General features: G+C 51.6%; 2 protein-coding genes across 4 annotated transcripts in view; both read left to right on the top strand.

Moving 5' to 3' along the window:
• Nucleotides 1–1,317, top strand: part of LOC100943980 (left-right determination factor 2-like) — a 3,789-nt gene extending 2,472 nt beyond the window's left edge. The window contains exons 2-3 of the mRNA XM_003791014.1: nucleotides 11–314; nucleotides 915–1,317. Coding sequence (XP_003791062.1) covers nucleotides 11–314; nucleotides 915–1,317 — 707 coding nt within the window. The remainder of the gene's footprint in view (nucleotides 1–10; nucleotides 315–914) is intronic.
• A 2,890-nt stretch (nucleotides 1,318–4,207) lies between these two features.
• TMEM63A (transmembrane protein 63A) overlaps nucleotides 4,208–13,473 on the top strand; it is a 38,555-nt gene continuing 29,289 nt past the window's right edge. Inside the window, exons 1-3 of one of the 3 annotated variants that reach the window (XM_003790980.3) lie at nucleotides 4,208–4,301; nucleotides 9,175–9,374; nucleotides 12,819–12,898. In XM_003790980.3, the coding sequence (XP_003791028.1) occupies nucleotides 9,186–9,374; nucleotides 12,819–12,898 (269 nt within the window). In that variant the 5' untranslated portion in view covers nucleotides 4,208–4,301; nucleotides 9,175–9,185. The other 2 variants (XM_023513937.1, XM_023513938.1) reach the window with 2 other exon arrangements.

The raw sequence follows: 13,473 nt of genomic DNA, 5'->3' as shown, positions 1-13,473 counted from the left end.
GGGCCTTCAGGACAGCCGGTCCCAGTCCCCGCCCCTCACAGAGCTGTCTCTGCCACGGTATCCTGTCTCAGGCTGGTGTGGGTCCACGAGAGCGGCTGGAAGACCTTCGATGTGATCGAGGCCGTGAACTTCTGGCAGCAGTTAAGCCGGCCCCTGCAGCCGCTGCTGCTGCAGGTGTCGGTGCAGAGGGAGCATCTGGGCCCGCAGGCCTCCAGTGCCCACAAGCTGGTGCGCTTCTCCTGGCAGGGTGCGCTGGGCGCCAGGCACGCTGAGCCCCAGCTGGAGCTGCACACCCTGGACCTCAAGGACTATGGGTAGGTGCTGAGGGCCAAACTGATGTGCCGAATAAAGAGACAAATAGGCAATTAAACTGAATTTGTCATGGACAACTTTTCAGGATGCTATGGGAACAATTCGAATGACATGTATAAAATTCTTCCTTCGGGCCAGGTCCAGCGGCTCACACTTGTAATCCCAGCACTCCGGGAGGCCGAGGTGGGTGGATTGCTTGAGCTCAAGATTTGGAGACCAGCCTGAGCAAGAGTGAGACCCGGACTCAAAAAAACTAGCCGGGTGTTGTGGCAGGGACCTGTAGTCCCAGCTGCTCGGGAGGCTGAGGCAAGAGAATCTCTTGAGTGCAAGAGCTGGAGGTTGCTGTGAGCTGTGACGCCATAGCACTTGACGGGGGGACAACGTGAGACTCTTTGTCTCAAAAAAAAAAAAAATTCTTCCTTTGTCCCTAGGGAGGTTCTTGGTAAATATCAGTTATTAATGTTTTTTAGTTATTTCTAGCTACCCATGCCATATCCCGAACATTACTGAACAGAACGAGAGATGGCTCATAAATTTCCTTCCCACGTGCCCCTGATCTCAGCCCTCCCAGCTGACCTCTGACCCTGTCCTTGCCCACACAGAGCTCAGGGGGACTGTGACCCTGACGTGCCAGTGACTGAGAGCACACGCTGCTGCCGCCAGATGTACATTGACCTGCAGGGGATGAAGTGGGCAGAGAACTGGGTCCTGGAGCCCCTAGGCTTCCTGGCCTTCGAGTGTGTGGGCACCTGCCAGCAGCTCCCAGAGCCCCTGACATCCAAGTGGCCGTTTCTGGGGCTGCGACAGTGCATCCCCTCGGAGGTGGCCTCACTGCCCGTGATCATCAGCATCAGAGAGGGAGACAGGACCAGGCCCCAGGTGGTCAGCCTGCCAAACATGAGGGTGCAGAAGTACGATTGTGCCTCTGATGGGACACTGGTGCCAAGGAGGCTGGAGCCATATGTGCCAGTGCAGCCACCAAGGCATTTGACTTCTGTGTCTTAAGTGTTCTAGGGCTCCCAGGAGAACTAGGGACTACTGAACTGCTGATAGGCACAAGCTCTCCGCTTTCCACTGAGCTCAAATTTGTTTCCTCTGACAAATTCACTCACGTAATTTTTGCTTCCCAGGAGAGAGAATTCTTGGCCACTGGGTACCCCCTGCCCAATATTCTCTGTTCCCGTTATTGCTTGCACTACGTCCTAAGCCCTTACAAGTGGAGATCCTTTAACCTAAGGGTAGAAACTCCAGTTTGTCAATTTCTCCTTTTCCTGGATCTGGGCTGAGTTCTCATTTAAGATCTGAGGTGAAGTGTGGGTTGATGTCCCCATCCCAGGTAACAAGCTTTGCAAGACATGAGTAAAACACATTTTATTTGGTACTTTTATAATTTTCTATTTTAACTGAAGCTCTGCTAATTGAAGAGGAAGCAGAAAGTTCTATAGGTGAACCTGATTGTAAAGCCAAAGAAAGAGCTTGACTTGGCCAAGACCTGGTAAGGGTCTTGGCTAAGTAACACAGGAAGCTGGGATCAAAATGCATTCAGATGCTTATATCTGTGGTGTCTGGCCACTCAGATTGAGAAATCTTTTTGTTACTGTTGTTGACTTTTTGACTTTTCTGGGCACAGTGATTAGACTTTAGTTTGGTTCTACTTGCATCAAAATAAAAAAAAAACTGTTATCAAGATCATCACTGATATTACAAGAATGTGAGTCACTCCTTTGGATTTTGGGCAAAAGGAGCAAATGTTCACTACATTTTAGAATGCCAAGATTACAGGGGCCTTTAAGCTGTGACCTTGATGCAGCATCTCAGCCTGGAACATGAACATCTTGGGTTATTTGCCAGTCTACACAACTCTTATTAGCTGTAAATTCGATATCCTTAAACCTTCATTTCCGGCTTTATGAAATAAAAACAATCCCTGCCTTCCATACTTTTGCAGGACATTTAATAGTGATTTTACAAGCACTCCACACACTGACACAACAAGGGCTATGGCTAGGATTGGCATCTGTAGCACAGTGGTTATGGTACCAGCCACATACATCCAGGCTGGCGGGTTTGAACCCAGCCCAGGCCTGCTAAACAACAATGATGACAACAACAACAACAACAAAAATAGCAGGGTGTTGTGGCAGGTGCCTGTAGTCCCAGCTACTTGGGAGGCTGAGGCAAGAGAATTGCTTGAGCCCAAGAGTTAGAGGTTGCTGTGATCTGTGATGACACAGCACTCTACCAAGGGTGACAAAGTGAGACTCTGTCTCAAAAAAAGGGGGGGGGGGGTGCTATGGCTATATCAACTTATGTTCTGATCCATCAATGCCTTCTCTTAATTTTGAGTACATTTACTGAAGAACAAATTTAGAAATCATTTCCCTCTCTGAAACCATCTCTCTCCCTTTCTTATCAGTGGCTCCATTATGCTGATTATTGGAGCCAGAATCTTGCACTTCCCTGGACCCTTGGCACAGACCAGTCAGGTAGTGGCACAGTTAGGACAGGGAAGGGATAAGGACCAGCAGGTGGGGGGGGGGGGAGTGGGAAGGAGATTGGACAGGGTGAGTCTGAGGAGCCCAGGAGAAGTCCAGGGGGCCACACCCGGGACCCCGGGGAGTCAGGTGCGGCTCTTTGGCAGCAGCAGGTGACAGAGCAGGGAAGAGGAGATGGTGCAGCTGTGGAGGGTTAGAGCAGAACTTGGGCCGGAGCAGAGGGAAAGCTCTGGGAAAGGACCAGCGGCGAGAGGCTCAGGGGGAGAGAAGGAGGAACCAGATGGGACAGAAGAGAATTGATAGAGGCAGGAAGAGAAACCCAGCCCCACCCCTGGAGAGCCAGAGGCTGGTGCTAGAATCAGGGGCAGGGAGGCAAGGAGGATATTTTTATCATAACAGTGAAAGATAAAAAGCTCAGAAATGGAAGAGAGGTCAGAGAACCGGCAAAGCTGTCCATGCAGGGGGTGAGGAGCTGTTCAGAACTCAGGATGTTTAGTGCTGGACAGGCCTGGAGAGGAAGCTTTGGTCCAGTCGTTCATTTCACAGATGGGGAAACCGAGGTCTGCCGAGAGTGGCAGTTTGCCGGGGAAGGTGCGCTGGGCGTGTAGTCCCCCTTGAATACTGCCTTGCATTCTGCGCAGTGCACATCCAGCATCCTGCATGGTGAGGCCTGCCCTGCCCTCCCCTCAGCGAACTTGCAGTCCAGTTGCGGAGCCCACTGGTTCACTGGAAGCCCCTGGCGCTCGGCGAGCTGGGCTGGAGTCCGTGCCCTGGCCGCGTCACTTGGGCGGTAGCTGGGTCCCGGGAAGAGTTGGAAATGCTGCGACCTCCGTTGGGGGCAGAACGGAGACTCTCAGGGCTTTCACGGTCCCGATCCCTTATAGGTATCGGGGAGCCGTGTCCTTTTGCAGGGGGCTCCGGGTGACCCCAGACTGCCTCAAGCCGAGTGCGCGCTAAGTCCTGGTGAGCTCCTTATCCTCTCACCCTGCCATCCCCACTCCCCACGGAGGGCCTAAGAACTCGTCGGAGAAATTCAAAGCACAATCGCGAACGTTTGCAGATGCTCTCTCCGCGCATTCCCCGCCGCAACCACCCTGCGCTTGGCCTGGGTCTCCCCGAGGTGTCCGGGAGTAGGGACAGCTCCGGGCGGCTGAAGAGATAGACCCGGCAGCGCCCTCCTCGGCCCCAGGACGCGCGCTGGCCAGGCCGGGGCTTGCAGCCCGCTAGGAGAAGTTGGGAGGACTGACCAGCTATCCCGGGCCCCGCTGGGGCGGAAAACCGCCGAGGGGCACAGGATGAAGTACGGCCGGCTGCGTACCGGCTGCGCCGGCGCGGGTGAACGCTCCAAATTGGGCAATCGCTGGACACAGCTCTGCGCATGTGCAGAAGGCGCAGAGTTTCACTTTGTAACTTTTAGGTGGTGGGTTCGCCGCCCCGCCGGCCAGGTCCCGCCAGACCACGCCCCGGGCCGCGCACGCCGCGCAGCCGCCGCAGGTAAAGTGGGAAGGGGGATGTCGGCTTCCTGCTTTTCCGGGATGTGCGGGCGTGGGGATCCTCGCCGAAGCGCTAACCAAGTGTCGGGTACCCGGCACGGTTCTTAGTTTCCACTGCCGCCACCGCCAAGCAGGGTGACTATGGGGGATGGGGTGGGACTGAATCTGTCAAGGGGACCCTCGCTCCTCGGAACTTCCTGACAGCTTTTCCGGACTTCTCTCTCCTGGGCTCTAGCTTTTTGCTCTTACAAGTGATCCCTCCCTCTTTCCTCTGCAATTTGGGATTTGTGGACGGGAGTCCGCCTTCCTCCCGGACTAACCAGGAGCGCAGCCATGGGGCTCTTTCTTCTCCGACTTCCTGCGAGGCAAGCTTGGGAAAGGGGCCAGGTGCCCGAATCTCCTGACGCTGGGAAGGCAGAAACCACCTACGACGAGCCTTTCCCTCGGTGACCATTCCCCGCCACCCTGGCAGAGTCCTGAGCGGGGAGCCTGGGGAAAGGGGAGGGGTGGGGAGGAGGAGGGGCACTCTGGTAAGAAACCACATCCACAGATGGTTCATTGCAATACCTGATAAGACCGGCTACCTGAGACTCTGGGGTGGCTTCAAGGGCAGGAGTCGACAACGTGGTGGACCAAATTACTTCCAAACTTCCTTCCAGCCCTGAAGCTCAGCTATTGTGTCCCTGACCCTGTACTGTTGAGAGTTCCTGATTGTTAATAAGTTAATGAATGTGCTCACCAGTACAGGCTGCCGTGGGAGGCCGTCTAAGGCCTTTCCTGGCCACTGACTCCTGTGGGGTTATAGACACCCTCTGGGGATAGGGAAAGACAGGTCTTCTTATTTCCCCTCCCCCTCGGGCATGCCCCCATCTTCCTTCTTCCTCCTCTGACACCTGTCAGGATGTCTTCAAGTCTGCTGTACTTTGAAGGAGGATGTGAAGAGAAGCAATGCCCCATTTTCCCTTTGCTCACTCTTCTTTGTTTAGTGTTGGGGCAAAGTTCTCTCCTGGCTCCGACAGAGAAGACATCAGGTGGGGGCCTGGCCTTGCACATTCTCAGTAGCTGGAGGGGTGACTTAGAAGCAAGCAGTTTTTGATTGCTCAGGAGGGTCAGGCTCTGGGCTAAGTGCTTTACAGGAAATTGTTTCCCAACAGCTATAAGAGAGAAAGTCAATGTCCTCATTTCATGGAGAAGGAAGCCAAAGCACAGAGTGGTTAAGCCACTTGTCTAAGCTGTATGGTGCTGAGACCCCAACTCCAGAGTTTGTTCCCACAACTGCTGAACAGCAGTGTGTCCCATTTTACCCAGTTGCTATATCATCTCCTTGGTATTTCTGGGTTGACGTCTGTACAGGTGAAAATTGTCTAGTTCCTGGCCCTGTGTGGTGGAGCCATAAGAGAAGTTGTGTTTACTTTGCAAACTTGTTCTGCTCTGTAGGATCAGAGTGAGCTCCTGAGGCAGAAGGTTTAGAGCTGCCTGTAATCTTGCTTGGTAGACTCGGCGATGATAAAAGCACCTAGAATTTGTATGGGGCTTTCTTGTAAGAACCACCAAATGTTCATACACTTCCTGCAGCATTCTGCTGTTATTGCTGGGAAGGGGGTGAAGAGGTAGTCAAGTCTGCTGCAAGGGCCTGTCCTTGTTGCCAACTCAAATGCACAGGGGATTAGCAGTGGTAGTTTACTTCCTTGGCAAGCCTGAGACCAGCCATTGGATTCAGCCTGTCCCACTGGCTACAGCCAGACTCTTGGATGCACATAAATTGAACTTTGGTTTGGGGGCCTGAGGTCATCTGCTGCTCACCCTAGGTCCTGGGCCTTGGCAGTAATTCTTGGCTTTCTTACCCTCAGTGTATTTGGTAGGAATGAGGTGATGAATGGAGAGTTTCTGGAACATGTATGGAGGAGTGCTAGATATTGACTTATACCCAGGATGAATGAATATTGCCAGGCACGGCCACTCTGAGCCTTGTTGCTAGTTTGACTCTGGTCCCAGTACTGCCTACCTCCCCCACCCTGTCCTCAGCCTGGCAGGGCTGCCCATGGTGGCTGTGTTCCCAGCTCCCCTTTCACAGCCTGTTTGGGGCTGCCTGCTGAAAAGCCAGACGGACAGAGATATTCAGCAGGATCTGGACTTTACATACCCAACAGGCAGGGACAGCTACAACTGAGCTGAAGAGTCGGAGAGAGACTGTGGCACCCAAAGCTGCACCCTCACTTGGGTGCTTATCCTGCGGGGCAAACAGGACAGGCCACCTGACTAAGGGAGTCCAGGCTGGCCCTAGCCTGGTGGCATTTGTTGGCCAAACGTCCCTGAGTTCCCTGTATCAAGTGTTGTGAAACCACCCAGGGGAGCCTGTTTGGCAAGAGGAAAATGACTCTGGAAGTGGGACTGGGGCTGAAGGGGAAGAGGAGCCATCAGTACTTTCCTAGGATGTCCCACCCCCAGCACCACCACCACACCCTCCCGTTTTCAGAGACAGTGCTCTTTCTGTGAGCATGTTATGGAGATGTTTTTTCTTTCCACTTCACTTTTCAAACCTTCTTTGTTTATTCTGCTGTGTTCCCTTTTCCTGTTTCTAGTCCTTAGGGGACCTTGGGGGCCCCCTCCAGCAACAGCAGCCCTTGGGGCCCACATGAGATCTTTGGCTTGGGTTCCTACCTTGAGCCCACAACCACCCATGCTTCTGTGGGGAGAGGCGGCCCCCTGGCCCAGCAGGCCCTTGAGCCATTGGAGGAGAGGGAGGGGCCAGAGCCACAGGTGGGTCCTGACTGAGGAGAGCAGAGTGGGGTGGTACATGGGAGCACTGATGAATGGGGGAGATCCAGAGCAGGAGGAAGCCCGCCGGGCAAAATCTCTGTATGTGTCTGTGAGTTCAGAGACCTTTTGGTGGGAGGTGCCAAAAGGTTTCCATCCAGACCCTTAAACTGGAGGGAAAGGATAGCTCCCGTGTGTCACGGGGCATCTGTGGTCCTTCAGGAAAGTCTGGTGTCCCAGGACCCAGGGGTCAGAAGAACTTGGTAGGCAATGAGTGTCACGTCCAAGGCCTGGCCCCCAGCGGCTTGGGAGGTGGCGAGGGCTGTTTTTGCCTTTGCCAGAGACAACTCCAGTGAAGCTCTCTCCACTGGGCCATCCACAATCCCTCTTTCCCCTGGCATCTGGTTAGTATGGGGACGAGAAGGAGAGGCAGTTGTTGGCCTAGCAGTGTTGGTCTGGGATGTTCTATTAGGGTGGTGCCACTGGGTAGGTTTTAAAGGCCAGTCAAGAACATCTGTGTCCCAGAGCTAGCTTCTGTGACTGTTCAGAACTGCCAGCTCCTTGGCTCTGCCATCATAATTTCCACTACCTCTAGCCATTGCTAAGTCTCTCATAGGGGTGAGAAAGTGACTTTGGCCTTCTGGGGTATGATTTCAGGCCTTTGGGCCTGCCACCCAATTTTCCTGCACTTCCTACATGTATAGGTGAGGGACAGACAGACAGACAGATGGATGGATGCCAGTACTATAGTTCCAGGCTCAGAATTGGAAATCACCTCCCAACACGACACCCCAGCAGCACTATCAGCCAGTCCAAATGTTTATTGGGGTTTCTATACTGTTTCTTCTTGTCCCTAAGAGTTTTGTCCCTATAACAGGCAGAAAGACCAGACTTAGCACATGTCCCCTGGGAATCCTAGGAATCAGATCTGGGGAGGCAGGTACTTAAGGAAGAGGGGGCGATGGCTCGGTGCCTGTGGCTCAAGCCGCTAAGGCGCCAGCCACATACACCTGAGCTGGTGGGTTCGAATCCAGCCCGGGCCCACCAAACAATGACAGCTGCAACCAAAAAGGCATTGTGGCAGGTGCCTGTGGTCCCAGCTACTTGGGAGGCAGAGGCAGGAGAATCGCTTGAGCCCAGGAGTTGGAGGTTGGTGTGAACTGTGATGCTATAGCACTCTACCCAGGGGGACAGCTTGAAGCTCTGTCTCAAAATAAAAATAAAGAAGAGGGGCCTAAGCGTTTTCTTGGCCCTTCTGCCAGATGGTGTGAAGAGCAGGCCCATCTCTGTGGTGCCAGCTCTGACATTGTGTGAACAGCGGGAGCCACATCTTGCCTGAGGCTCACATGGAGGGACCATTGTGCACACTTCACTGTCCCCTTCTTCCCGTTTGTCTAACCTGTGTCTTCCCTGCTTTTGCGTCCCTTTTCCCTTCTCCCCTACCTGTAGTCTGGGTTTCCCAGGGCCCCTTCAGGAGTTACTTTGCCAGAAGTGGTACTTGAGGTACTTCAAGATTCCTTTTTTCTGAAACAATGTCTTACTCTGTCACCCTGTTTAGAGTGCCATAGCATCATAGCTCACAGCAACCTCAAACTCTTGGGCTCAAGCAATCTTCTTGTCTCAGCTGGGACTATAGGCACCCACAATGCCTATCTATTTTTAGACATGGGGTCTCACTCTTGCACAGGCTGGTCTCCAACTCCTGAGCTCAGGCATTCCGTCCATCTCAGCTTTCCAGAGTGCTAGGATTACAGATGTGAGCCACCCTGCCCAGCGTCCTTCAGGATTTCTTAAGTTAGCTACCTCAGCAGCTTCTGTCCTGTTTCTCCAGGCTCAACTCCTCTGGGGAGTCTGCCTACTCTGGGAGTCTGTGTTCTAGGTGAGGCATCCACTCTAACCATCTGACACCCTTGGACTATTCTCACAGTGGAACCATTCTCTGTGGACACTGCCAGGCACGCAGGGGTCCAGCGTCTGATCTGCCCCAATTCCTTTCTGCTGGCTCTTGTGCCCCACAAGTCCCTGGGGGAGGCACCTAACTTTGGTTCTGCCAGCACTGGCTGGGGAAACTGCAGGAGAATTTGAGTCCTGATCATCTGCCTTGTCCTGTTCTCCAGGGAGGACAAGCATGATGACCAACTCTCCATTCCTGGAGCTGTGGCAGTCCAAGGCAGTGTCCATCCGTGAACAGCTGGGCCTCAGGGACCAGGCCAATGACTCTTACTGCTACAACTCGGCCAAAAACAGCACTGTGCTCCAGGGAGTCAACTTTGGTGGCATTCCTACTGTCCTGCTTATAGATGTCAGTTGCTTTCTGGTGAGAACTCTCATGAATCATGTCCACTTTCCCCCACCTCTGCCCCTCTAGTTATTTGTTTAAATTCCTCACCTGGGGCCTTTTGGGAAACTTAGGTGAGGAGTCAGCCGTACCTAGTTTAAAGCCTAACTCTATTGCGTCTAAGTGCTGTGACCTTGGGCGTGTTACATGGTTTATGTGGAAAATGGAGATAATTCCTACCTCACAGAATTTCAGAGAATATTAGACAAGGTCATGTATGTACAGGGCACACATAGCTGTGCCTTTGACTATTATTGTAGAGCTATCAGCCTGTTTTGTCTTGAAGACCCCTTAGGAAAGGTCAGTCTCAGGGGGATGAGAGATGTGAATGGAGAGTATGGACTAGAATCAGAGCAGTTATAATTCTAAAGTGTCATCCTCTGTTCCCCTCTGGGATCCCTGGGGTTTTTGAAGAATCAGAAGCTGATTCTCACCCCAGACCTCAGCAGGTGGTTCACTGCCATGCTACCATGCCCCCAACTTGAAACATGTCATTGTTCTTTCCCATACAGATTCAACATTGGCCAGTGAGATTTGTGGGATTAAGATGCATCTTCTCTTTACAAATGGCCATGGGATGGCCAGTCCTTCTGGATGCTGTCTCTGAATGAACAGGGATAGATGGGGGCTTGGACTGCTTGGAGAGTAGGCCTGGGTGGGGAACCCGAGAAGGGGCAGTTGGGTAGCATGAGGGCGTCAGTCCTTGGGGGAAAGAGCCCTGGGACGTAGGAAGGGACAGTACTAGACACAAGTTTGCTGGCACCAAAAATGTTTATGGAAAGGGAGGAGAGTGTTCTTCTATTTTTCCTGCCTAGGATTGAGATCTAAATTGTTGTATTAGACTTTTGCTACATTGTTGGTTCTTTGTGGGCTGATGTGGGAACCTGCATTATACCCCCTTTGCTTTCATGAAAACGTGCTCAGTACCACATAATCCATTTCTTGGAGCTAAAACCCATTTGTAGGTCAAGAGCACTGTCATATATGCTAGCCTTGGTTGAGAGAAAGGAGGGGGCAGGAGTATGGGGGTGTATTTTTATCACAGAAAGTTATAGGGGTCCAGAAGGGGGGTTCTGGAAGGCACAGAAGAAGTGTGGGAGATGTCCACACCACACATTCCGAGGCAGCAGCTACTATGGACAGTAAGGGCGGGCACCTCCTGAGCAAGCTTTGTGTTTTTCCTACTACATGACTCATGTGCTTTTGAAAATAAATCAACAGCTTCATGATTCATACTGAGAATATGCCATGGGAACTCAGTGCCTCTGGGGTTCAGGTCCTCTGGATTCAGAAAAATAAAACCCACTTTTATTTTTATTTGTTTATTTATTTTTAGAGACAGAGTCTCACTTTTTAGCCTTTGGTAGAGTGCCCTGGTGTCACAGCTCACAGCAACCTCCAACTCTTGGGCTGAAACGATACTTATACATCAGCCTCCCAAGTAGCTGGGACTACAGGTGCCCACTACAACGCCTGGCTATTTTTAGAGATGGGGGTCTCGCTCTGATTCAGGCTGGTCTTGAACCTGTGAGCTCTGGCAGTGCACCCGCCTCAGCCTCCCAGAGTGCTAGGATTACAGGTGTGAGCCACCAGGCCTGGCTCAAAACCCACCTTTAAAACCCTAGTTTCTGGGCTCGGCGCCTATAGCTCAACCGGCTAAGGCGCCAGCCACGTACACCTAAGGTGGCGGGTTCGAATCCCCAGCCTGGACCTGCCAAACAACAATGACGGCTGCAACCAAAAAATAGCCAGGCATGTAGCGGGCGCCTGTGGTCCCAGCTACTTGGGAGGCAGAGGCAGGAGACTTGCTTGAGCCCAGGAGTTGGAGGTTGCTGTGAGCTGTAATGCCATGGCACTCTGCCCAGGGGGACAGCTTGAGGCTCTGTCTCAAAAAATAAAAAAAACCCTAGTTTCTGATTTGACGCCTATCTCTCAGTGAGTAGGGTGCCGAGGTGGTGGGTTTGCCTGGCCCGGACCTGCTAAACAATAATGACCACTACAACCTAAATAAATAAATAAAGCCCAGTTTCTGACCAGAGCAGGTCAGAAGGTAGGATTATTAACATGTGTTTCTCCACCTCCCTGATCTCAAAGGCAGTAGCTGTTCATGGAGGGGAGAGAGGCAGCAACTCAGCAATACACCCACTAAGGTGGACCTGTAGGGAGGTAGGGACAGTCCAGAATTTACAGATTTTTTTTTTTTTGGAGACAGAGTCTCACTGTGTTGCCCCTGGTAGAGTGCGATGGCATCACAGCTCACAGCAACCTCAAACTCTTAGGTTTCAGCGATTCTCTTGCCTCAGCCTCCCAAGTAGCTGGGACTACAGCCACCTGCCACAACGCTGGCTATTTTTTGTTTTAGTTGTCGTTGTTTAGCAGGCCTGGGCTGGGTTCAAACCTGCCAGCCCCAGTGTATGTGGCTGGCACAGTAACCACTGAGCTACGGGGGCCAAGCCTAGAGTTTATAGATTTCTAGAGCAAATAGGGGTTTAGAGGGACCTTTAGTCCAACCCCTTGTGTTTCTGTTGGGCACATAGACCAGCTGAGGTGTCCCACCTTTCTGAGGCCAAGCCAATCCAGAGCCCTTATTAGGCATTGTCACCAACATGCTCTGTTTTGGGAGTCAAACTCAAAGTAAAAATCTGACCATTTCTGGCTCAGCCTAGGGAGGCTTTGCTACCTTAGTTCTGTAATTAAAAATAAAATTTGTCCATGCATGGTGACTCATTCCTATAATCCCAGAATTTTGGGAGAGAAAGGCGAGAGGACTGCTTGAGGCCAGGAGTCTGGGGCCAGCCTGGACAACATAGTGAAACCCCCGTCTCTAAAAATATGTATAAAAATTAGCTGGGCAGGGCAGCATGTGTCTGTAGTTCCAGCTATTTGGGAAGCTGAGGCAGGAGGATTACTTGAACTCAGGAGACTTTGAGGCTACAGTGAGTTGTAATTGTGCTGCTGTACTTCAGCCTGGGTAACAGAGTGAAACCTCATCTCTAAAAATAATAATAATAAAAATAAAATTAAATTCTATATAAAGTGAAGAAGGGAGCTGGTCTCCAGGACTGCTGTGAATTCAGACCTGGTTTTCTGCTTGGCAGCTGCTAAAGGAAGATCAGGCTGAGATGGGACGAGGCCCTTGTAGTGTTGCTATGAGAGCAAAGGACTGGGTTGATGTGCGGGAATAGGAGGGCTAAGGGTGAGCTTGGCATCAGGGCTGAGAGTCTTGATGGCTGGGGCACAGGTGACAGGAGCTGAGCAAAGCCTGAGGCCACTAAGATGTGTGGCCTTGGTGGCCTCAGGGGCCTGAATGATTTTCTTGTAGCGCTGCTGAGTCTGGAAGATGGGCTTTGCCCCTGAGACAGCTGTCTTTTCTAACTAGAAGCCATCCAATATGCTTTTACTTGGTTTCTTTTCTACTTTTAGCTTTTAATCTTGGTGTTTTCCTTCATAAGAAGAAGATTCTGGGATTATGGCCGTATCGCCCTGGTGTCAGAAGCAAATAGGTAAAAAAGACACATTGCTTAGTGTGTGAGCACGTGTGTGCAGATGAGTGTGTGTGTGTGAGTGTTCATGTATGTCTGGTGTCAATGGAATGGGCTGGAGGCCCATGACACTCTCTGTGTGGGCAGGGCCTATATGTGATGCTAATATTAGATTGTCTCACTAGAAACTGTGTTCTCTGTGCTCCTCACCACAGACCCCTCTAGACTGGTCAAGTCCTCAAACTTACTGGGGTTGGTCTCTTGCCCTCTTTTCCCCACAGGGTTACTGAAGGACAAATGAGACATTGTCTCTGTGAATGCTTTGAGAATTACATATCATTATGTTTTATGCCATTAGAAGGGGGATGGTGGAGCCAGGAGTAGGAAAATAGAAAAAAGCAGAATTTGATCCTAGCTTCACTTCTGATTATAGGTGAGAACACAACACTTGGTCCAGATTCTTTCTTCTGAGTACTCCCTAAAAACACCCTATTCATTGTGAATTTGAGGTGAAGGTAGGCTCACTTGAGGCCAAAAGTTTGAGACCAGCCTGGGCAATATAGTGAGACCCCTGTCTCTATAAAAAAAAAAAAAAA

The sequence above is a fragment of the Otolemur garnettii genome, unplaced genomic scaffold (assembly GCF_000181295.1).
Source record: "Otolemur garnettii isolate 467f Iridium unplaced genomic scaffold, OtoGar3 scaffold00045, whole genome shotgun sequence".
NCBI lineage: Eukaryota > Metazoa > Chordata > Mammalia > Primates > Galagidae > Otolemur > Otolemur garnettii.
Note: the sequence above shows the minus strand (reverse complement) of the source record. Positions and strands in the feature narration are given on the sequence as shown.